This window comes from Manis pentadactyla, chromosome 17 (genome assembly GCF_030020395.1).
Source record: "Manis pentadactyla isolate mManPen7 chromosome 17, mManPen7.hap1, whole genome shotgun sequence".
In the NCBI taxonomy this organism is placed as follows: domain Eukaryota; kingdom Metazoa; phylum Chordata; class Mammalia; order Pholidota; family Manidae; genus Manis; species Manis pentadactyla.
In genome coordinates, this window is record NC_080035.1 from 36,781,676 (window position 1) to 36,804,468 (window position 22,793).

The window sequence follows — 22,793 nt, forward strand, 5'->3', positions numbered from 1 at the left end:
TAATTGATGTGCTACCTCTTCTTATAGGAAAAATATCAGCGTGAACAGGAGAAACTAAGGGAAGAGTGGCAAAGGGCTAAGCAGGAAGCTGAGCGAGAGAATTCCAAGTACTTGAATGAGGTAGTGTTGGAACCTCATGCCATGTTCTTCCACCTCAATCTTGTTGGTGAAATTAGCTGAAAATGGAAGATACATTTCTCTTGGCTTCTACCATACATTTACCTATGTAGCTCTTTGAAAAATACAGTGAACTCTGATTTGTCAGCATTTTGCTTTGGTGTTTCACCCTTTCTCCTAGTTTCTCTACTGTATTATTAAATCTATTAACAGACCCGAAGTGCATCTTCTTCTACGTTACATCTCTGTCACCATGTGTGGCATTGTCAGTGATTAAACCTTTAACATTGTTTCAAGTGGGATTCTGGGGCCAGCTATAGTAAGTGCCATCTCAAAGTGATTATAGGCATATTGTTATGAAATGATAGGAATACACAGATTTTGATGGGTTTCTTTTCTCTCTGGTCACCTAGGAACTGATGGTCCTAAATTCAAACAGCATTTCTCTGCCCACACGAGAGCCTGCTGTTGCCTCCTGGGAAGCCACCTGGGGAGAAGTGTCCAAGTCTGTAGACAGGGAAGGGACCCGAGCAGGAGAAGAGGAGCAGAGAGAGCAGCCACAGGAAGGAGTGAATGTGGACCAGAGAACCAAGCTGCAAGAACAACTCGCCCTTGAGAAAGAGAGGAAGCTCAAGGAGCAGCAGTGTCAGGAAGAGCAGGCGCAGAAGCAGCGTCAGGCGGAGGCCCCGGAGCAGAAGCTCCACGCAGAGAGGGAGAAGGAAACTTCAGTCAGAATCTACCAGTACAGAAGGTGTGCCCTCATGGCTGGAGGGCACCGCGACTCTGCCCTTGTCTTGGCTTAGCTGTATCTTCCCCACTTCTGAGGCACCCAATTGGCCCTCCTGCTCCTTACCTCCCATTCTCAACCCAAGTGAACACAAGCAGCCAGAGTGAGGCCTTTACATTGTAAATCTGATCCTGCCACCTTGCTTCCCAGCTCCCAAGTATCCGAATGGCTTCCCGTCACATTGGAATACCATCCAAAGTCCTCACCATGACCTGGGAGGCTTGTATGAGCTGGCTCCTGGCTCTTTAGTCTGTTGGCTTCTTGCCACTCTTTCCCTCACCCACTCTGTTCCAGCCACACTAGCCTCCTCGAAAAATGCCCGCCATATTCTGTCCCTGGACTTCTGCATTTTCTAGTCCCTGGGCCTGGAGAAGTCTTCCCTCAGAGGAGTGTTGTCTTACTCATTTTCTTTAAATCTCTATTCAAGTGTCACATTCTTAGACTTTGAAATATATGCCTCCCCTCCTCTCCATATGCCCTTACCAGGCTGCATCTTGTGCCTTTATTTGACTGTCTGTGGCCTGCCTATCCCACTGAAATTTACAAATTACATTTAACGCTTGTTTGATTTGTTTTCTTCTGTGGCCTAGCCCTTGAACTACTGGAACATAGCAAACAGTATATATTTGTGCAATGAATGAAAGGCAAATGTCCATTGGTAGTGGTAGGTCTGTTTTCTTTAGTGATAGATTGAAATACTTCTGTATGTTTAGTTTTCAACCCAGAGACCATCGGATAACATTATTTTGATATCCATTTCTTAAACTCAAGGAAGGCATTCAAGTCTAATATTGTGACCATAAACTCTCTTTTCCATCTTTTAGACCTGTTGATTCCTATGATACACCGAAGAGAGAGGAAGAATCTCCAGGTTTGCTTCCTAGTGACAGGTGTGTAGAACATTTAATTGCCATTTGGCTGGAGGAATTCGCTTCAGATGAGTATTTTGAGAGTTTGCCTACGTATTTTCTAGAATTACTTTAACTCTTGGTCTTTTGTGGAATACAAAGGGATTTTGCTGGGTGATGTTTGTATCAGTGAGCTTTTGCTGTGTAACCCACTGCCCCTTAACTATGACTCTGTGGGTCAGCATTTGGGGCTGAACTCAGTTGGCAGTTCTTTTAGTGGATTGGGCACACTATTACTGCTACTGGGCTCCTCTGCTTTGGGGAGTTGGCTGTCTGTCTGCTGGGGCAATGGGAAGAACTTGGCCATGTGTCTTTTAACACTGAGCAAGACAGTGCAGTCTTATACATGGTGGCTGGGCAGAGAAAGAGTTAAAGAGAGGAAGGATGCAAGGCACCTTGTGGTCTAAGCTCTGAACTGGCACACCATTCCTTCCGCTACATTTCTTGCCTGAAGTCAAGTCAAAAGGCCAGCCCAACTTCACAGAGAGGAGAAAAACTATACCTTTAGTGGGAGGATCCACAATGCAAGGGGAAGGGATAGACAGAGGAAGAACTGTATTCATTTTTTTTACAATCTACTTTAGCCTTTATTTTAAAGAGGTTATAAGCCATGACATAAGTTTATTGAAAATGAAGTCATATATGGACATTTGAAATGAGAGTTGTGGCCTTTCTCTTAGTTTAATTAGAACTACCAGTCAGTTTCAGGGACTAAAGACAGGATTAGTACTAAAAAGTTATAAACATCTTAAAATTTCCTAAAACATCAATGTTTTGTTTTGAAGTTATTTTTGAAATTCTTTACAATTTTGAAATCTAGACTAATAACTTCTAAACAGTCTGTCTATAAATATCCAGTGTGTGACCATCAGTTTGTGTTTTCAGAGCTGAAATCTCTAAGGAAACTTCCTGAAGAAATAAGGGAAGACTCATCTCTGTAGGTAGTCAGGATGATGGAATAGGGATCAAGGTAGGTAAGGAATAGAAGGAACATACAGATAGTAGCAGGCTGACATGAAGCTAAAAAAAATTCTAGTGACTGGTAACCTTGTTTATAATGAATGTTTCTGGGTAACTGTAGATTATTAAAATGTGTATGTCTCTTTTTTAAAGCTATGGATTTATCTATATATTTGAATGAGCTGTATTTATGTAGCTCATTACCTAGAGAAAATAGATTACCAAGAAAGGAAATTTAAGGAATGTAGGAAAATATGAAATACTTCTAGGCAGTAGTGGTACAGCATGCCCTAGAGGCATCAAGGAGTATGGCTACATCTTGTAATAAAAGTATTTTTTTTTATGTTAATACAAATGAAACCATTGATGAGTGTTGCTAACAGTTGTGATACATTATTATGTGTTATGATTAAATGTTGTATACATATATACATTGTATGCATATACATATGTAATACATATGTACCTAAGTATGATGTATTATATAATGTATGTTATTATTCATCATTACTATTATTTGAAGTTATTGTTCCTAGTAGTGTAAGAATGAGATCAGCATGTGTTGATATAGAGACCTAAATTTTACCATTGCAAAGTCAGGCGTTTTCAGAAGTTGCCTATGCCAGTATGCTCCAGCCTCTCTCTGGAATGCCAGGATAGCATTTGGTAAGTGGTTGCTTTAGAGTAGTACCCTCATGCCCAAAAGGTTGGTTTATTGACCCTCAGGCAACAGGAGGTAGTGGAGCAAGCAATCTGATCTGATGTTAGGTGCTCAAATGACGATGCTTTGTACAACCTGTTAAGACTGAGATCTGGAAGGGAAAGTACAAATTGGTCAAAATTCATAGGCTTAATCATCATATAACTGGAGAAGATTTTCATATATTTGTATCTGTTTCTGTCATCAGCTCTTCTCTCTTTCAGAGGTTGCACTGTTTTCTGTTAGTTTGTGCAACATGAAAAAATTCCTTGGTATGAAAATAAATATAGCTCTCAGTAGACATAGGAAATAAATCAACTGCATTAAAAGGTAATCTTTTTGGTGTTCTTCATAAACAGGAAACGGATGTTCTTAGTGAGACATATGTAATATATTGTGTTCTGTGTTTTAGGAATAAATCCAGGACCACCACTGAACTGGAAGATTTCCCCACAAACAAAAATGGTAAATGAGAATTGTTTTTTCAGACTCCTTTAGAGCAGTTGCTCACTTATGCTATCACATGCAATGATCAGTATTTTTAAGCTCAACATATTTCAGGTTCATTAAGATCACATAATTAAAATACCAAGTATTTTTAGCATTTGCATATAAAAACAAAACTGTCTTGTGCTTATTTTGGCTGTGCTTTATAATGGAGGGAGGACTGGGAAATTAAAACAGTTTTAAATAGCTAATGAAATAGGTGGTGATTTTGCAAAATGATGCTTCAACAATTTCATGTAGATTCTATCTTGTAGCCAAAGAAATAGGACAGGAAAGTCTTCTAGAGCACACTAGGGGACTTTAAAATGGTATATATATAAATTTGATGTTGTATATTTAAATGACAAGATATCAAAAAATCCAAATGATAAAGATTTCACTAACTTGGTATAAACATTTTGAAACCTGATATTGTTGTCATAATATATTTCTAAGAATACATGTAACTGAAGTTATACAACTAAGAAAAAAAAGAAAAACTAAGCAAAAGCCATCGTTTAAGCAGAGTTTGTATACCAGGCTTTGTCTGCAAAAGCAGGGTACTGGTCAGTGATGTGAATGAGTGAAGATCCAGGTGAGGATGGAGGTGAACTTGGTGACACTCCCATCTGAATGTCAGCTACTCACCAGCTCCAACCTCTCACTGCCATGTGGGAGAATACAAGCCCATGACTAACAGCTGTTTCTGTTCTAAAAGAGAAGTTAAGAAAAAAAACCCCTGTATTTTCATATTATCTTTTAAGGTATTAAAAAAAAAACTCTGTGAGCCAAGCAACATATCTACAGGTCCAATGGTCTGGTGGCAGATAGTTGGTAACCTCTGGCTAAAGCTTATAGAATTTACAGTTTCTGTTAAGTTCTGTGACCACCCTTCTCCTAACACATAGGACCTTTTGTGTTCTGATCCCAGTTTAACTTGCCAGCCTGTTTCACTGTTTTTCCATTAGGAACCAACCCTTAACTATAACCAAATTGTTCTCTCTCTGTTTCCCAACTTACCATGTACTTTCTGATCTGGTTTTTCTGGTTTTACCTGTTTGGATTTCTGGTTTCTTCTTCCCTGAATTTGCCCTTAGCCACCATTAAAATGAAAGTTTAAGTACTTTAGTTCGCCATAAAACATTTTTAACATGCAGTGATTATATTCTCTCCTAACTTAAACACATGAGCTGTTAGAATGGCAAGGGTGAGTCTTTGAAATAGTCTTGTTGATATATGTGGCTTGTGTTATTAACCTGGTTATTTTTCTTCATGTATGTTTTCTCCCCTTTACTAACCATAAGCTCCTGAATAGCAAGAAGTGGAGGTTACCAAATGCTTTATTGAAAAACTTGGTTATGCCAAGTTTATTTGGTCATTCGGTTTACTTGGTTATTTTAACTTTGAAAATAGAAAACATTTTACTTAAAATCTGGCCAAATTGATAAGATGTGTGTATGCACAAGTATAAACATAGATGTATATAAGAAAACTCTGGCCATGTTCATTGCTCACTGGAAGATAAACTAAGGCAGGGACACACCAGGAATTTGGAAAGAATGACAATAGCAGTGAATCCGGAGAGTAAAAGAAAATAAATCCCTAGATGAAATTTCCTAATCCAAATTAAAGTGGAAAGGATACTTGAAAGTTATGGATGTTTTACTCAAATCAGAAATCAATCAGCAAATCCAAAGAGACAAAGCCTTCAGGATAAAACCCAGCTTAATTTTCATTCATAAATTCAACATCCAAATTTTTAGCTCTGTCAATTTTTTAAAGGAGGAACAAGTCTGAGAATATTCTTTGGTTACCATTTGTATTACTTGGATTTTCCAACTTCACAAAAGCCGCTTCACTGGTTATGCTCTCATGGCTATAATTGGGCCATGATTTATTCTGTGACTTACACCATGAAGACTCAAGTCTTTGTGGGAGATGCACGCACTTACATCTTAGCTGTCTCCCCAGGGGGAGTGCAAGGTTTTTGAGAGACGAGAACTCCCAGTTCCCTTGCAAAGTTGTCACAGTAAACATTTGATGCGTCTGTGCTTGACTGAACTGATTTAGGAAGGAAGGGAAAGTGGAAGAAAAGCAATTTCTAGATGAGCATTTTATACCTTAGTGTTGCTGAAGTCTATGCTGGTTGTTTCCCTTTTCGGCAGCCTCCTTAGATTTCTTGAGTGCACTCTGTGGTATGCCCCTGGGTGTGGAATTGGAATTTCCAGAAATAGGAGACTGTTACTTTATATTCCCAAGCAGCATTCTTATTGAGAATTGATAGTGTTAACATGTGCCCAATGCCACTTTTTTTTTTGCGACACTATCCCTTTTTTTAGGTGCTAATCCTGCAGCTTTTGATGTGCTTTTAATTTAGGAAGCAATAAAAATTTAGACCGAATTGGGAGCACTAGCTCATTACAGAGGAGCATCAAGAAGGAACAAGGCCCATCAGAAGCAGAGCTGGAGAGACAACAAATCCTCCAAGAAATGAGGAAGAGAACATCCCTTCACAATGACAACAGCTGGATCCGACAGCGTAGTTCCAGTGTAAATAAAGAGCCTATTTGTCTGCCTGGGATTATGAGAAGGTGGGAGACATTTTAGGAATCATTTCCTCTTCTGTAGTGTGAGGCAAATATTTAAGTCCTAGGCATGCTGTCTACTTTGGACAGAAGAGATGTCATCATTTCTTTTTTCTAAGATTTAGTGGGAGAAAAGGATATAGAGCAAAATGTCATTGGGCATGTGTTATCAAGCACTTGTTAGGTGCCAGACACAGGCCAATTGCTTTGTCTACCTCACCTCAATCTGGGAAAATGTTTTGAGCTCCAGCAGGGAATGCACTTGAACAAAACTACACGTATAATAGGTTGCAAAGCTTTGTGGCACTGTGAAGTATGAATCAGGCACTTAAATAATCTGTGATGGATATTACTTGCTCCTTGGCTGCTCAATTTTATAAACAGGCTTTAAAAAAAAAAATGTTGTGGTTGGATTGGAGTCATGATAATAGTGTTTACAAAGTATGAAAATCTAATGTTTTTAACTTTAAGAAAAATATTTAGATATAAATTAATGGAGATGAGAAGATGAACATTTTAAAAGATATATCTTTGGTAAACAAATACTGAAGTCACTTCTATTCGGGATTTCCACAGATGAAAAACAGGACAATTATTTATGGCACATTAGACAAAGGCCAGTTATCTCAATATACAAGTAACTTTTGTAAATCGCTAAGTACACACTGACAACTTTATAGAAACAGACAAGTGATATGAACAGATAATTCATAGCAAGAGAAACAAAGTCAATAAACATATAGAAGATCAGCACCGCTTCTAAAACGACAATAATATATCTCCATATAGGATTTGTAGAGAGTTAAATGATTGATGATTAAATCTATAAATGACAGTTGTATAAGGAAACAAGAATTCTTGTTCCCAACTGGATGGATAGTTTTTCACTGTTTATTAAGCAAAAATTTTTAGGTTTGTAGCCTGAGAGCAATTTATTGTTGGTTCTTTATCTTGATGTATTTGGATAAGTATGCAGAGATATGTCAAAAGATATACACCTGAATATTGGCACTACCAAAAAATATATATATAATCAGAATGTCTATTAATAAGAGTGTACTAAGTACTCCTTCAATAGTGGCACACTGATAGGGTAGAATACCATACAACTACTAAGGAATGAACCATCACTGCGCAACATGCCACCTCAGAACATAGTGGGTTAAAATAACAAATCATTCTCTCTCACAGTTCTGAGGGCTGACTGGGCAGTGCCTTGCATGGTGTTAGCTGGGGCACTTAGGCAGCTGTTGTCATTTAGAGCTGGGGTTGGCAAATTTTTTTTTGTGAAGGATCAGATAATAAATAATTTAGGCTTTGTAGGCCGCATAAGTCTTCATCACATATTCCTTGTGTTGTTTATGACTGGTCAGAAAATATGCCCTTAGCTCATGAGATGTACATATCTTGGTAGCAGGCTATAGTTTGCTGGCCCCTGATGTAGATGCTCCACTGAGAGTTCACCTGGAGCTGTTGGTTGGGAGCCTCTGTTTTCCATATAGGCCTCCACATAGCTGCTTGGGCTGCCGCATGACATGGCATCTGGATTCCAAGAGGAAACTTTGTAGGAGGGATAAGTCCTAATGTGCAAGTATCATTTGTATCATGTTTGCTGATCTTCCATTGGTCAGCATGTCACATGGCCAAGCCCAAAATCATTGGGAGGGGACTACACAAGAGCATGGATACCCAGAGGATGATTCACTGGGGGCCACCTAAGTACCATCTATCCCATGAACTTACATGCAGATAGTCCTAAGATATTATGTAGTATATAGAATAAAGCAAGTTACAAAGAATATGTGTTATAGAATAATCCCATTTGTTTAAGATTGTTAAACATATGAATAAATTATATATATAGGTAGAAATGGCTGTATTTACATATGTAAATTTGTATGTATGTGTAAATATGTGCTTGCATAGGTGAGAAAGTCTAGGATACACAGAGTGGTTACCCCTGGGGAATAGGGTAGGTAAATTGTGGATGAGAGAGTTTTGGGGCAGGGGACCTTATTCCTCTCTAATATCCTTCTATACTTCTTGGGTCTTTCTCATCATGATGACATGGTACTTTTATAATAAAAGAGAAATGGTTTTCAAACTCGAGATAAGAGAGAAAATTTTCAAAGTAATAACAAAATTGACCAGGTAGGAAAAAGCTCTCATAATTTGGAGTCAGTCTTCATAGATCAGAATTAATGTTAAGTATACAACTTCATTTAAGAGAGATTTTCCAAAATTGTGTTTAAATAAATCTGTGAGCGAAATCCTACCATAAATGAATATTCAACTTAAGAGAACTAGATAGATGAATGCTTCTCTAAAGTGGACTTTAAATAGGTGCTTAAATTTGGAGTTTTAGGTAGTGAGTGAATGAGGACTGCACAGTAGAATGGCCTGGGTGGTCTTGGTTTGAAAGCCAGTTTCACTAGTGTGACTGGCTTTTTACTACAGCAAGTTAACTTCTGTGAGATCTTTAAAAACATGTGTAGTATTGTGAGGATTAAATAAATTTAACATCTTTGTGACAGTGTTTAGTCTAATATCTGACATAGGTAATGACTAAAAATATATCTTTTGGTTGGGTTTAAAAAATTAAGATATGTCTAAACAGTTAAAGAGTTAAAGGATGAAGGCATATTGTCTTCTGATATTTATTAACATTAACATATTAATATTTAAGTATTTGTCTTAGTATTTTCCTTTCTACTTTGTTATCTATTCCTTTACCTAAGCACCAAGTAAATAAAAATAAAAATAAATGTAGGCTAATTGAATATGAAATATCATAATGCCTCTGATGAGAAGCTTTAGCTGTTAAAGGCAATTTTATATGTAACTGGACTTTTTAGATTAATACCTGCTTATAAAAGACATAAAATAGGTATTTTAATGACTACAATGATAGAATTTTAGTTGAATGTTTTATATAATTCGGATCCCTTTTCTGTTTCAGAGGTGAATCTCTAGATAACCTGGATTCCCCAAGATCCAATTCATGGAGACAGTCTCCTTGGCTCAATCAGTCTACAGGCGTCTACGCTTCCTCCTCTGTTCAAGACTTCAGTCGCCCTCCAGCCCAGCTGGTGTCCTCATCAAACCGTGCCTACGTGCGCAATCCGTCCTCCGGCGTACCCCCTCCTTCAGCCGGCTCTGCGAAGACCACCAGCTCACCTTCTCCCACGCCCCGCAGCCACTCTCCCTCAGCGGCGCAGTCAGGCTCCCAGCTACGCAACAGGTGAGGGCAGCCCTTAGGCATGCGTGTTTTTTGTTTTTTTTTTTCATTACACTTTCCCCAAAATCTTGTCCAGATTTTTCCAGTGGAAAAAGAAAAACAAGGCTTTTGGAAGGTATCAAGCTTAATGTTCATTTACCAAATCAGTTAAGAAGGCTTTCTTAATAGCTTCGTGTGCTAGCCTGAGAGCATTTATGGGGTTTTGTGGAGCCATTTAAGCATTTATTTCATTGCCACTGTCCTGTTTGCCTGTGCTCTTGGTCAGTCTTAGATGCTGACGTACTCAAAGAGTTCTCAGTGTGGAATCATAAAAATAGACAGTAGCTCGTGATTGTGTTTGAAACTTATGAGTAAGAGCAATATTGTAAAGTGTTGGACTGTCTTAATGAGACTTATACAAACACATTTTGTAGAAACTGAGTGTAAAAGAAAATATATAACCAAGCTCCATTGTCTTTTAATGTGCTAGATAAAAAAGATGTTTAATTTGATAGTGCTTTTTAGGTTTTTCATTTGCAACACCACTACTTGCATCTTATCTGGTCTGCCAACATTTTGCTCAGGCTACATCAACTGAATTCTAGGTCATGTGCTGCAGGAACTGGTTAAGTTCCAACAATACTAGGTCTTGACTCACCTTGTCTTTTGATATGGAGTAAAACTCAGATATCAGCATGTGTTGGGTTTTTAGGTTGGCAGAGCTTCCCCACAGGTCACTGATGCTTCATGAAGCCACGTACAGCAATTTCCTGCTGTCACCCAACAGGAGTTTAAGGGTATATGCTACTTTTCATTGCAGATGAAATATTGATAAGTAGGAACACAGTGATGAATATTGTTTTTTGTTTTTTGTTTTTGCTTTTAAATAAGGGATTTTGTTACAAAATCATTTTATGTCCATCAAAAATAATGTTGCTTGTACTAGGTCTATACAGTGTTTATCAGGGACCTTGAATTAAGAGAAGAAGGGATAAGGATTTACGGTAAGTATGGGAGAGAGATGAAGGCTGTCAAGTCGGAGGGAGGCAGAGGAGAGAGTACCCATTTACTAACCAAGAGCCTCCCCCTAGGAGAGGAGATAGGAGGCAGACTGTGGGCTTTTATACCCAGAAAACCTCTAACCTTTCTTATCTAGAAGACGGCACTCTAACATCAGACACTCGACAGCTATGTGCTTTCCTGTGTCACTAGACTGTGCTAGTACTGTAGGATGCAGAAGTAAGAAGCAGCCCTTACCTTTGCACCTGGGAGAGAAGATAATAATTGTATCCAAAGCAAAGTAAATACCTGTCTACCTGGTAGCTGCTGGGCAGATTTCATTTCATTCTCTGCAGAGGCAGCCCTGGAAGCCAGAGGCCCTGTCAGGGAGGCAATGATGCTTCTGTTTGGATGATTGGGTGAATGGTGAAGAGGGTGGGATAATAAAGTGGAGAGGGGTGGTTGACTAGGCTTGCAGTACCTCTCGAGGAAGCTGGGCTCTCTTTTAGTGCTGTGATGGGTGGAGTTACATGATTACAGTTGTGCTTTGTCAGGTTAGCTGGCAAGAAGATGTCCGTCAGGTTAGCGTACCGGGAGACTGTTGCTGAGAACAGATGTGATCTGAGGGGGGCAGTGCCATGAAGTGTGGGATGGACTAATTACACTGAAATTGTTCATTTGCATGAATAGGGGTCAATCTAGTGAAGGCATACTTTGGTTGGGCTGGGGAAATCTTTCCTCCCACAGATGGAGAGAGACTTTCTTAAATCATCAGTCACGTTAATACCGGAGTGTGATTTTACAGAACCTGGAGCTGCAAAAATAAAAGCCTCTGTCCATTCTTGTTCTGCGCGTAGGTCAGTCAGTGGGAAGCGTGTGTGCTCCTACTGTAATAACATTCTGGGCAAAGGAGCCGCCATGATCATCGAGTCCCTGGGGCTTTGTTATCATTTGCATTGTTTTAAGGTGAGACTGAGACCAGCAACCCGCAGGCCCGCAAAGCTTTGCTTGGAGAGTGCATGGCTTCTTGTAGCGCTGGCGTGGATGTGCCGCTAACAGAATCGCGCGGTGCTTCTCGGTCTGAGCTGCACTTTGAATTGCGTATTCCCTGCTACTGCCTGGTTCTTAAACCTTGAGCCTAGTCTCAAAAATTAAATCCAGAAACACTCTGCACTTTCTATTTCCCATCTGTAAGTAATTTATAAGATTCTGTAAGTAAAATTTATAGCACATAAAGGCTTTCTCAAACGTGCTGTCATAGGCATACTTGAAATATACTGTACCAGCATTATTAACAGCATGGGGAAGTGCCATTATTACTGTGTCTGAAGGCCTGGCTTGGAATAGGGAGAGTATATAAGGAAAAGTTTTTGAAGTATTTTTACCATTGCAAAGCCTGCTTACAAGTAATGGGTTTTTTGCACAAAAGAAAGAAGTGAGCCTGGAATGACTTTGTTTTCAGTATCTGTCTTTAGAGACACATCTGAATGATTCTTGAACTCTCACTGGGCTAGAAAGAGACTTCGGTTCTTGATCCTGGAGTCCCGCAGACCAGGGCCTGTTGAAGCTTGCATATGGCCGGCTTGGGGTGTTCCTAGGCCGAGCAGAATGCGCTGAAAGAATTAGTGTTTGAGCACGTGGAATGGAAGTGTCCGTCCTTGAAGTGAAAGCGCCCTGTGTGAACACTTGCCAAGCTCCTGCAGAGAGGACACCGGGTGTGGCCCACCTCCAAGGGGAAGCCAGAAACCTAGGCTCGGCCCACTTGGCCAGGCCTTTCCTGGGGTGCCTTATCTATCCTCTGTGAGGTTAGGTACCCCCCTGTGAGGAAAGGAGACTAAATTCCTTTAGGTCAGTCGGCGAATCATTTTTACTCTTTCAGTATATTTAGAATGATCATCTTGGCTCTTAAAATTGGCCTTATGAATACTTTCATGTCTCATCTGGCGGGCTTGATTTAATTATCTTTTAGCCTTTTTTTTATTTTGCTGAAATCTGTCTAACAGCTTTGCAGCTGCATTCTGCTCAGCTGTTTGTTCTGTTCTGGGTGCACCCCGAATGCTGCGGATGACTGACTGGGGGTGTCTCTCTGTCCCCCAGTGCGTGGCCTGTGACTGTGCCCTCGGAGGCTCTTCCTCAGGAGCTGAAGTCAGAATCAGAGACAACCAACTGTACTGCAACGACTGCTATCTCAGATTCAAATGTAAGAGAGCAAATCAGGGAGAAAATCTCCTGTCTTCTACGGAGACCCCGGGTTCCCATGCATTTCCTTGAACCTGCAACCACCTCCCCTCCCAGATCCCTGCCTCAGAATCCCAGGTTTTAGGAGTCTTAGTAAGGCCCCTTCCTGGAGGGGACGGCCAGTGCCCAGAAGTGCAGCCACACATGGGTGGGTTGTGGGGCTGAGGAATCGGAGAGGGACGCGTGCGCAGAGTCAGGACAGCATCCTGTGCTGTCTGCTCAATGTCTGGAGAAACTTCTAATGACTTGAGGATGTGAGCAAACCAAACAGACATCTAGAATGAGTTGACTCTCTGTGTAGCCTGCAATCTGTTCCTTGGCTGAGGAATCGTCCCTCATCATAAGCTGATTCCTGTCACTTACATTGGGCTTTGATTATGGGATTTAGAATATGACCAACTTTAAAAACTGGTTTAAAAAAGCAATAAAGAATAGTTGGTTTATGCTTTGTTACTAGATAATCATCAATATATACAATATTTTTTGAAGGAGCACTAATTCTGATGTGTTTCAGTGTCATTTTTGGAGAAAATGAGTTTTTCAGAAACTTCACATGCTATGCATTATGTCTAAGCATGGTTGTGTGTGTTAATACGTGTTATAAAACAGGATAGGTAATTCGATTGCATATTGTTGGTAGAGACTTAAAGACAACCCTTACTCCTGTTTGTATATTGAACCTTGATGCTGGTAACATGTGTTTCTTCCTTATTGTGAAAGGTGTCAGCAAAACCATTTGCTTTTGAGCTCTGAGGTATTTACATGGCCCTTTATGTGGAGAGTGCTTTGGAAATGGTTTAAGCCCAGTCAACTCTCTTTTTCCTGTCTGTGGGTTCTGAGCCTTCATGCCCAGCAGTCCAAGCCTTTTCTGGATGCTACTGCTGAGGTTGGGGAGTGTCAAGGCTGGGCTTGTGATGGGGGGAGTGTGTGTATGTGTGTGTGCTTTTCTCTTTAATCAAGTTCCAAAGCCAAATATAATTGATTTTTGGAGTCATCATGGAAAAATTGCCCATGCCTTTTCTCTCCTCCAATACAAATAATAGAGAGTTGAGTGTAACTCATTTCTATATAAGCAGTTACTTTTTACTCCATTTTTTGCAAATAAAGAATCCTAAAATCCAAAGGCTGTGATTTACCTGGCTTTATCTTAAGTGAGTGACAAGGTTGCGCTTTCTACCTCATGGCGCCATTCTCTGAGTGATTACTGCTACATGTCCTGGGTGGCGATGTATTCAAGTGTTTCTGAATCTAAGTCCATTTCTTTCTTCTCTCCCTGCCTGATCAGCTGGACGGCCAACCGCCATATGATGTTGGCCTCCTTTCGAAGGCACTGTTGCAGATAGAAGAGGAGGCGGTTCATGCTGATGTAGAGCTATAAATATATGTTGTACGTCGTTTTTGGTCTCTTTTATAAAAAGAAGAAAAGAATAACACTTTGTGGGGCCTCTTTAGATTACATTGAAGCATTATAGTCCTGTTAGAACCTGTATTTTGTTGTTGTTTATTTATAAGGAGGTAATTATATGTGGGGGAATGTGCAGTATTTACTTTCTGAGTTCAGCGTTTTAAAAGCACAAGGGAAAAAAAAGAACTTGCAAGTATTTTTGAGGCTGACAATCTAGTTTGACTTTCTAGTGGTGTTTTGAAGGGGGTTATTTTATTGTTTTTTTAAAAGTTCTGAAACATTGGACAAAGTTAATATAAATATGTAATTGCATTTGCTCTGTTTATTGTAATGTAAATTAATGCAAAACCATAAGGAAACTCACTAAAATGCACCCCCAAATTTGCTTTCTGTTTTGTTCGTTTCATCTATATAATAGGATGATTCTTAAAAGTTATGTAACATTTATTTGCTTGGTGAGGGGAATTCAGTTTTCTTCACCAGAATTGTGGCTAAGCAATTTCCAATAGAAAGCTTCTGCTTTTCATTAATGGAAAATCATCCCAGTTTGTATACCCGAAGTTTTCTCCAAAAACTAGTGAGCCTTTCTGTTCAACGGCATTTGTAAATAAACTTGCTGATGCATTTAAGAAGTGGTTCTTTTTTTTTTCTTTTCTCTGTTGGTGTGTGTCTGCCTTATAAATTCTTAAATCATATTTCCATATGTGGCTTTTCTTGATATTATGTTTTATTTAGCATTGTTACTGAGGTATAAATTGACATAATAAATTATACATATTTAAACTGTGCAGTATGACAAATTTGGTATGTGTATACCTGTGAAACTATCACCACAATCTTGATACTGTTTTAACAAGGAACTTTATTTTTATTTTTTGATGAGTAAGTTATTTTGGAATACAATACATTTTTATGGGAAGAGGTGAAGTGAATGGTGAATTGTTGGGTCATTCACATAAAATCTTTATTCTATTGCTTCCCCAGTGATAAAATAGCAGTAAGTTTAGAAAATATATAGAGAAAAAAGCCCCCAAATGTACTTTGCTTTAGAAATATGAAGTGGTAATGCAAGAATATAAAACTTTAGCATGCTTTGAGCAAAAATATAAACTTGCATGAAATCTTTTTAACAATGAAAGTAGAGTGGATAATTCCAGTGTATAAGAACATATTGGAATAGGCTAGAAATATATCTTGGATGTGAGAGAACACTAAAAATTCATTTTTTTTTTTAGTAGTTATTCCTTATTTCTGACAATTAAAGCAATATGTGTTTGAGGAAAATAAAAATGTATGAAAGGCTCTAAAGCATAAAGAATATAATTCTCAATTCCAAACTCCTAACATTCCTAACATAAGAATTCTGTGTTTGAACTCATTATGTGTATAGTTCTGTGTTAACATTGGATTGTAGAGAGAAGGGCTCATTTCTCCAGTACTTTTGAGAAAGCAAATGTTTTTATTTTGTTTTATGGGTAAGCATGATCATAGAGAAGAGGAGAGGGTGATCTTACCCCCTATACATTAACACATGAGGCCCTAAATTCAGTAAGGAAAATAGCATTAAAATTTCAATTTGTTCTGTTCATGAATATAATCTTAGTATTTTACTTGAAAATTTCACTTATCACACAGTGAGAACTAGCAAATAAAAAGCCAAAACTCTCTGGTAGGCATGGAATAATAAATACTGCCTGATTGAGTTGAGAGACATGTCTAATAGGGTACCAAGGTTGGAATTTTGTTTTATTTGACACTTTGACATCTGTCCTTGCAATCTGAAAGAGGGATTAAAAGACAAGTCTTAGCTCATGCTGGTGAAAAGGAATTCCTACTTACTTTATATTTCCATCTATCCTGATTGGTAGAGGAATGAGAAGCGCCCTAAATATGCTGTGTGTGGTAATGTATCCATGAAGCAGTAGTAAGACTGTGAAAAGGAATAAGATGAATAAGAGATCACAGCTCCAAAACATGACAGGACCTAAAGAGAAGTGACAGCTGAAGTCTGGGACCTCAAGGGTGGATAGTTTGGAGACTGATCGCTGAGAGTTCCGTTTTGGACATATTGCAAGGTTGACATGAGCAGGGCTGGAAATAGGGGTTTGGGTTTAAATAGAAAGAAATAGTATCCTTTAATGTTTGTTTTTTTGGCATGCTCAAATTGGCTTTAAACACAAACTGTATTCCCCCACCTGAGAGGATATCAAGGTTGATTAATCCAGCAGTCCAGTAATGTCATCAAAGGGCCACCTCATTAAATCTCAGGCTATTTGGCCATCCACAGTGGTGGCCTAATCCTAAGGCTGGTTACTACCACGGTGCATGATGTTGACAGGCTTCATGCTTCTTTGTTCATATACACTGAAAGAGAGACTGACTCCTCGTTGCTCTTAGTGTGTAGGGGAACTTTTCCAGAAGCCTACAGCAAAACCCTTCTCTCTTCATTGGCCAGACTTGGATTACTTGTCCATTTTTGAACCAAGGGTAATTCTACCCTACCCCCCTGGCAATCAGCACCCCCTTAAATGAAGATTGACTTCCAAATCATGCAATTGCAAATGAGTGGGAGTGTGGTGGAGCAAATAGTGAGGAGTCAGTCACCCACCAAGTTTACACTGTCCTCCTGAAAATTGTTGAGTATTTGCTTTATGTGAAACCCTTTTGCTCTCATAATGAAGACCTTGTAAGTCAGTGAGTTTCTTAGGAAACAATATGGAGAAAATAGGAGGGGACAAGAATATTTGTTCAGTGGTACCCAACAAGGATCGTGTGAAGGAGTAGTGGACAGAACACTTGATCTGTTCAAGCAAATATAAATGATCAGCTCATGGTAGTGATGAGGTGAAACATTAGGAACTCGGATAATTTGGGAATATTCTGTGATTATATAGAGTGTGTAAAATAGTCACCTACTTTTTCAGTTTTCCTTCATAAAAATTCATGAAAGGAAGTCATGTTTTTTTAAAATATTTAAGATTATCCCTTGATACTGTTTAAAACATTCAGTTGACCTAGTAACTCTTGATGATTGTTTGACAACTCTGTGTGAAGCTCTTTAATGATTTCACTGTCAAGATCTTCAAAGCTCTTCATGTGTCGTTAAGTATTTTACAACACCAATTTTATAACAGTCCTGTGGAAGACTATCAAGACTTCTTGTTCTTCCCATTAGATTGGAGGAAAAAAAGTAAAATTTATTTAAAATTCCATATGTGAGGCCCACTAGAATCAGGGAAATGGTGCCACAGTGTTTTCTAGGTTACATTCAGGCTTTCAACTTACATAGTTTTGTGTTCTAATGGCCCTTTTTTAGTAGCTGAAGTGCCTCATTAGAGCTGTAATGTAGTGTCACAAACCTGCATGGGAGGCATTGACCTGCCTGTTGCCATTTCAAGTTAAATAGAGAGCTCCTCTTAGATTTGTCAGAGGCTTCTTCACCGTTTCAACCTGTTCTATGGCAGCAGAAAAACATCCATCAAAGACACTCCAAGGTCAAGCCTACATTGGCTTCTACCTGCAGAGCAGACTAGCTCCCTATCATAAAATGCTGAGTATGTGTCAGTTTCAAGTTCAGACGCATAATGAGGTTTAGGCGGTCCATGGTGCCTTCATTTTGAATGTGTTTTAGTCTCAGGAATAAAGCTCATAGCTGAAGAGGAGGCCCGGTGAAAGTGGGTAGGAGAGAGAAGGCAGGAAAGAGCCTTTGCCATTGCTTGACACCTTAGTGAGTTTATCGAGTACTCACGGTGTCAGGTTTATTAGAGACACAATGGCAAGTGTGGTATTTTCATACTATTACCTTCAGCTCTGAAACGAACATTTCCATAATTAAACTTATGTAAAATTTTATAACTGAAATGCATGTCTACTTCGTGCCCCATTTCACCGTTTTCAGATTTAAGTCCAGTCAAGTCAGGATTTTTCCTATTGCTCTCTTCTTCCCCATGGTGGCATCTGACCTTTGGTTTTGTTTACAACCTGTGTGGGGCCTGTGGAGGCATGTTGTTCTCTCTGGTTTCTGTGCCAATGTTCACTGCAGCCCCTATTGTCCTGTCTAGGCTATTTGGTCAGCCCTTCATGGGGGAAGCCACTGGGGCATCCACCTTCCCATCTTTCTAAAGGCTGGAAGGTCTGTGCAGCACAGCCCATCCAGTGTTCAACTTCTTCCTCTCAAACACATGAAGCTTTTGGGTCAATAAACTGTTGTGTCAGCAAAAGGTCATTTCTACCCCTAGATCCTTAACACATCTGAAAGTCCCTTTTTCATATAAGATAACATACTCATAGGTTCCAGAGATCAGGATGGGGGCATTATATTTGATATTTACCAATAACAATATCCCCCCCCATGCCTCTATTTATTTAATGGTACATATTAGGATGATTTTGACTAAAACTATTTTTCTCATATGTAGAGTGTGTGCTTATCATTATCACTAAAATGTAGTAAAATGACATAGTCTTGGTGGACTTAATTTTCAGTGAGATAGTGGTCATTCCAGGGACGTATATGTCCATTGTCTTTTTTGCCAGTTCATAATTCATTTATTAAGAGAATGGTCTCCAAAATGAGCGCAAGATGATTGTTGTAGGAAGAATATATTATGTGTGTATTAATATTTGGAAATAAACCTTAAGCTTTAAAAATGTTTCATAGAGTTGACAGACATGCCTATAGCTATGTTAGACACATGTGGCATGGAGAATACAGGGTATCTTAAGGCCTGAATGGGAATCACACAATGGGGAGGGCTTGACAGTGATGCCTTCACTTGGCATGTTGTGCTGTATTACAGTTTATTTGTGGTATCATCTTGCAAGCAATATTTTTTTTAAAGCATGAACAGCATGAAGAATATCTATAATTTTCTCAGTGATGTTTAAAGTCACATAAGACTTAATCTGTGTTTTGCATACTACATATGAGAAATGTTTACAAGCATCTTTCACTGATGGTAGAGAGGCAAATCTTAGTGACGTTCAAATGACTGCAATACTGAAAATAATATGAGGACCCACATAAGTGTATTCCTTTGCCAACGAGTATTGCTGGGAGAGGCACAGAAAACATTGCTGAAGTCAAGAAGAAACAAGTATGAAAACAAGTGTGGGAGGTTTGCTACATAATACAGGTGTCTCCATCACTGCTCAGCTATGGTATTTGCTAACTTCTGTTTGAGTGATGAAATACAAGAACTGCTTCTCTATGAGCCATCAAAAGGAAAACATTCCAGAAGACACTCAACTGTAAACTATTAAAACCAGTTCATGGTAAAATTGTGTTTACCCACTGATGAGACAGTTACGTTGGAGCAAAAAGGAGATTCCAGAATGTATTCACAGAGTCTCATATGTTATCATTAGCCTACTATTTTTATTGCATGTATTGCAAATTTTAGCTTTAAATTGTAACTAGAAATTCACAAGTGTGGCCAATTTTATTTAAAAAGTATTTTTACAGCTTTACTGAAGTATAATTGACAAAGTCAAGATATTTAAAGAAAACTGTGTGATGACTTGTTACACATGTACATTGTGAAATGACTTTGCCCCATGGAGTCAATGAACACATCCATCATCTCACCGACGTATCCATAACCACATACACAAGACCTTTCTTATCCATGTTTTGCTCTCCACAGAGAGCCAGCTGTGCTCCGGAAGCAGATGTTCTGACTCCGGACGCAGCGTCAGGTCAGTAGTAGCCCAACACTAGGTCACAGTGCCTGCATCATTCCTTCCTCCCATCACCTGGGCGTTTTATCCTCACATCATCACAAGAAGGGGGAGTACAGCACAGTAAGGTATTTTGCAAGCAAGCTAGAGACCACATTCACGAAACTTTTATAAAGCGTATGGTCGTCATTCTACTTAATTATTAGTTATCGTGAATTTCTTACTGTGTCTAGTTTATAAATTAGACTTTATCCTAGGGACGTATGTAATATGTATATATACTGTGAAAAAACAGTTTAGTATATATAAGGTTCAGTGCTATTTGCAGTTTTAGGCATCCCCTGGGGGTTTTGGAACATACCCTCTCAGATAAGAGGAAACTGCTGTGTTTACCTCTTTTTTTGTGCAGTCATGTAAGTTCTACTTTTTAGCAAATTTCAGTTATACAATACAGTGTTACCAACTATAGCCACTATTTTATCCATTAGATTCTCAGAGTTTATTATCTTAACAAAAAGTTTATACCTTTTCACTAACCTCTCCTCACATCCCCCACCTCCCAGCCCCTGGCAACCACTTCTCTACTTTCTAAAACAAGTTCTCTGCTAGAGCAGAATAACACTGTGTAATGAGATAGGGAAGGAACACGAGAATCTTTTTTTTTTCTTTCTACACTGGGTGGCAGCAATGTTTGATGGCTTTGTTTTCATTACTTTGGCAGTAATAACGCATTTTTTCCTTTGCAGCAGAAATGTTCGAAATTTGTTGACTTGTTCTCTGATAAGTGGCTGGCTGTAGTTTTCCTTAGTAGACATTTAAAATATAAAAACAAGATTAAAAATCTTGCACTATAAAGGTGATAATTTTAAACGAATAAGAAAATAACTCCTTTTGAAAGAAACATGCTCTAGAGAAAATATTTTGAAAATCAATGTTTAAAAAATTTCCATTGTGATACGGTTTTGTTGCAAAAAGCAATTTTCATGTGTAGCAATTCTCATTGCAAAGTAATATGTTTAAAAATATTTTCAAATGATATATGTTCACAGTTTGAACCAGTTTGTTTATACACAAAAGGAATAATAGTGAGTTTGTATAGGGAGATGGAAATTTACTAACTCACTTTAAACAAAAGTCCTACCTACATGGCAGAAGGCATTGAGCAATGAGTGCCATGACTTAGGAAACCGACTAAGGACAAACTCCTCCCAGCTGCACCTTTGTGACAGTCAGGCGATGCCAGGATGCCCATACTAGTCTACAAACAAATCTCCCCAGCTTTTTATCACTAACCAAGATACTTTGTAACATTAGAGACTGTTCAGACACATTGGGTTCACAAAAATATCTAGAAAAATATAAATTTTGAGCCAACTTTTTATACCAATAGTTTAAAATACTGCTTTTATATTTATCTTTTTGCCTTTTATTTTTAGCATATTTTAGTAACATAGATAACCTGTTGTAGTGCTTGTATATGGTTTATATATGAATATTAATATTTGGGCTATGTGCATCTCTTATTTTTTTTCCAAACTGAGGTAGTGCATTATTTTAAAAGGTGGAACGAAAGTGTTTACAGTTCTGGCAACTGAAAGCCAGACCAGAACTGGAACTTAGCTGTTTTCCTGTTTGGGGTTGTCCCATCTTACATCCTTTTAATGTGTTTTTATTATACTAGGTGAAGGGAATTGCATTAAAATATATTTACATGCGTTGGAGAATTGGAGCACTAGCAGTGGAACTCGTTCTATTATTCATGTGGTTATAATACACCTGGGGCAGGACCTTGAACTTTCAGACACACAATGCCCATGTGAAAAGCTATTGGTGATCAGATAAACACTCAGCCCCACTCTGAATTTTGCTTTTTTCATAATGAGCTGTTTTTGTTGCCCAACCAGATCCAAATTTTCTAATTGTTTTATGTTGCCTTCATGGCAGTTAGCACTCAGAATGAGAGGCAGGGTGGTAATGGTCAAGACAACGATGTTGAGTCACAGCGTCTGGGGCTCGCCACTTACTAAATGTGTAATCTTGCTCTACTTGTTTTTCCTCTCAGTGCCTCACTTGGTTTGTGTAAAACAAAGTAGTGCAGGGGTTACTAATAGCCTGTATCTCATGAGCTTCGTGTGATCGAGAACAGAATCACTTCCTATAATACTTTTAGAATAAAAGTGACCGGCGAGTAGAAACAAACATTGCATGTTAACTCCTAGCTGAATGATAATTGCTCAGTTATGAAAGAAAGAATTAATAAGCTGTATTCAGCTTTTGAGATAAAACAGGATTGACTAAAGTATAGGAAATGAATAATAAATAGCATAGAATGCAACTGTATTCCTAACTGGATTTCTCTGTGAAGATTCTTTTACTTTGCACTTTCCTTTTATGTGTTTATAACACTAGGTGGCAGTGTTCGCACAATATGGGGGGGAAATCCAGAAGCTTTCTGTTTTTTTCCCCTTTCCCCTTCCTGTTTTATAACCTCCTAGCCAGCTTTCCAATCACCGATCAATCCCGTGTTAGTAGTCTGGGCACACCCCAGCGCTGAGGCCTACAGGGGACTCGCTAAAGCATTCACAGGAAATTTAAACGATCTTGGCCTTGCTGGGAGCAAATCCAGCTTGTTGCAAAGTTAGGGCCTTATTTCTCTAATGGGTGGTTATGCCGGGCTTTAGGGTTTTTCTGTATGGGGAGTAGATTTGGGAA

At 38.8% G+C, this 22,793-nt stretch overlaps 1 protein-coding gene across 13 annotated transcripts in view; it reads left to right on the forward strand.

The window, feature by feature from the left end:
• The window catches only part of LMO7 (LIM domain 7), a 192,186-nt gene extending 177,152 nt beyond the window's left edge, over positions 1 to 15,034 (forward strand). For 11 of the 13 annotated variants that reach the window (XM_036893911.2, XM_036893917.2, XM_036893907.2 and 8 more), the window contains 9 exons: positions 28 to 120; positions 531 to 868; positions 1,729 to 1,794; positions 3,885 to 3,937; positions 6,336 to 6,549; positions 9,503 to 9,784; positions 11,617 to 11,725; positions 12,857 to 12,959; positions 14,283 to 15,034. In XM_036893911.2, the coding sequence (XP_036749806.2) occupies positions 28 to 120; positions 531 to 868; positions 1,729 to 1,794; positions 3,885 to 3,937; positions 6,336 to 6,549; positions 9,503 to 9,784; positions 11,617 to 11,725; positions 12,857 to 12,959; positions 14,283 to 14,305 (1,281 nt within the window). In that variant the 3' untranslated portion in view covers positions 14,306 to 15,034. The remainder of the gene's footprint in view (positions 1 to 27; positions 121 to 530; positions 869 to 1,728; positions 1,795 to 3,884; positions 3,938 to 6,335; positions 6,550 to 9,502; positions 9,785 to 11,616; positions 11,726 to 12,856; positions 12,960 to 14,282) is intronic. The other 2 variants (XM_036893906.2, XM_036893914.2) reach the window with 1 other exon arrangement.
• Positions 15,035 to 22,793: the final 7,759 nt, after the last annotated feature.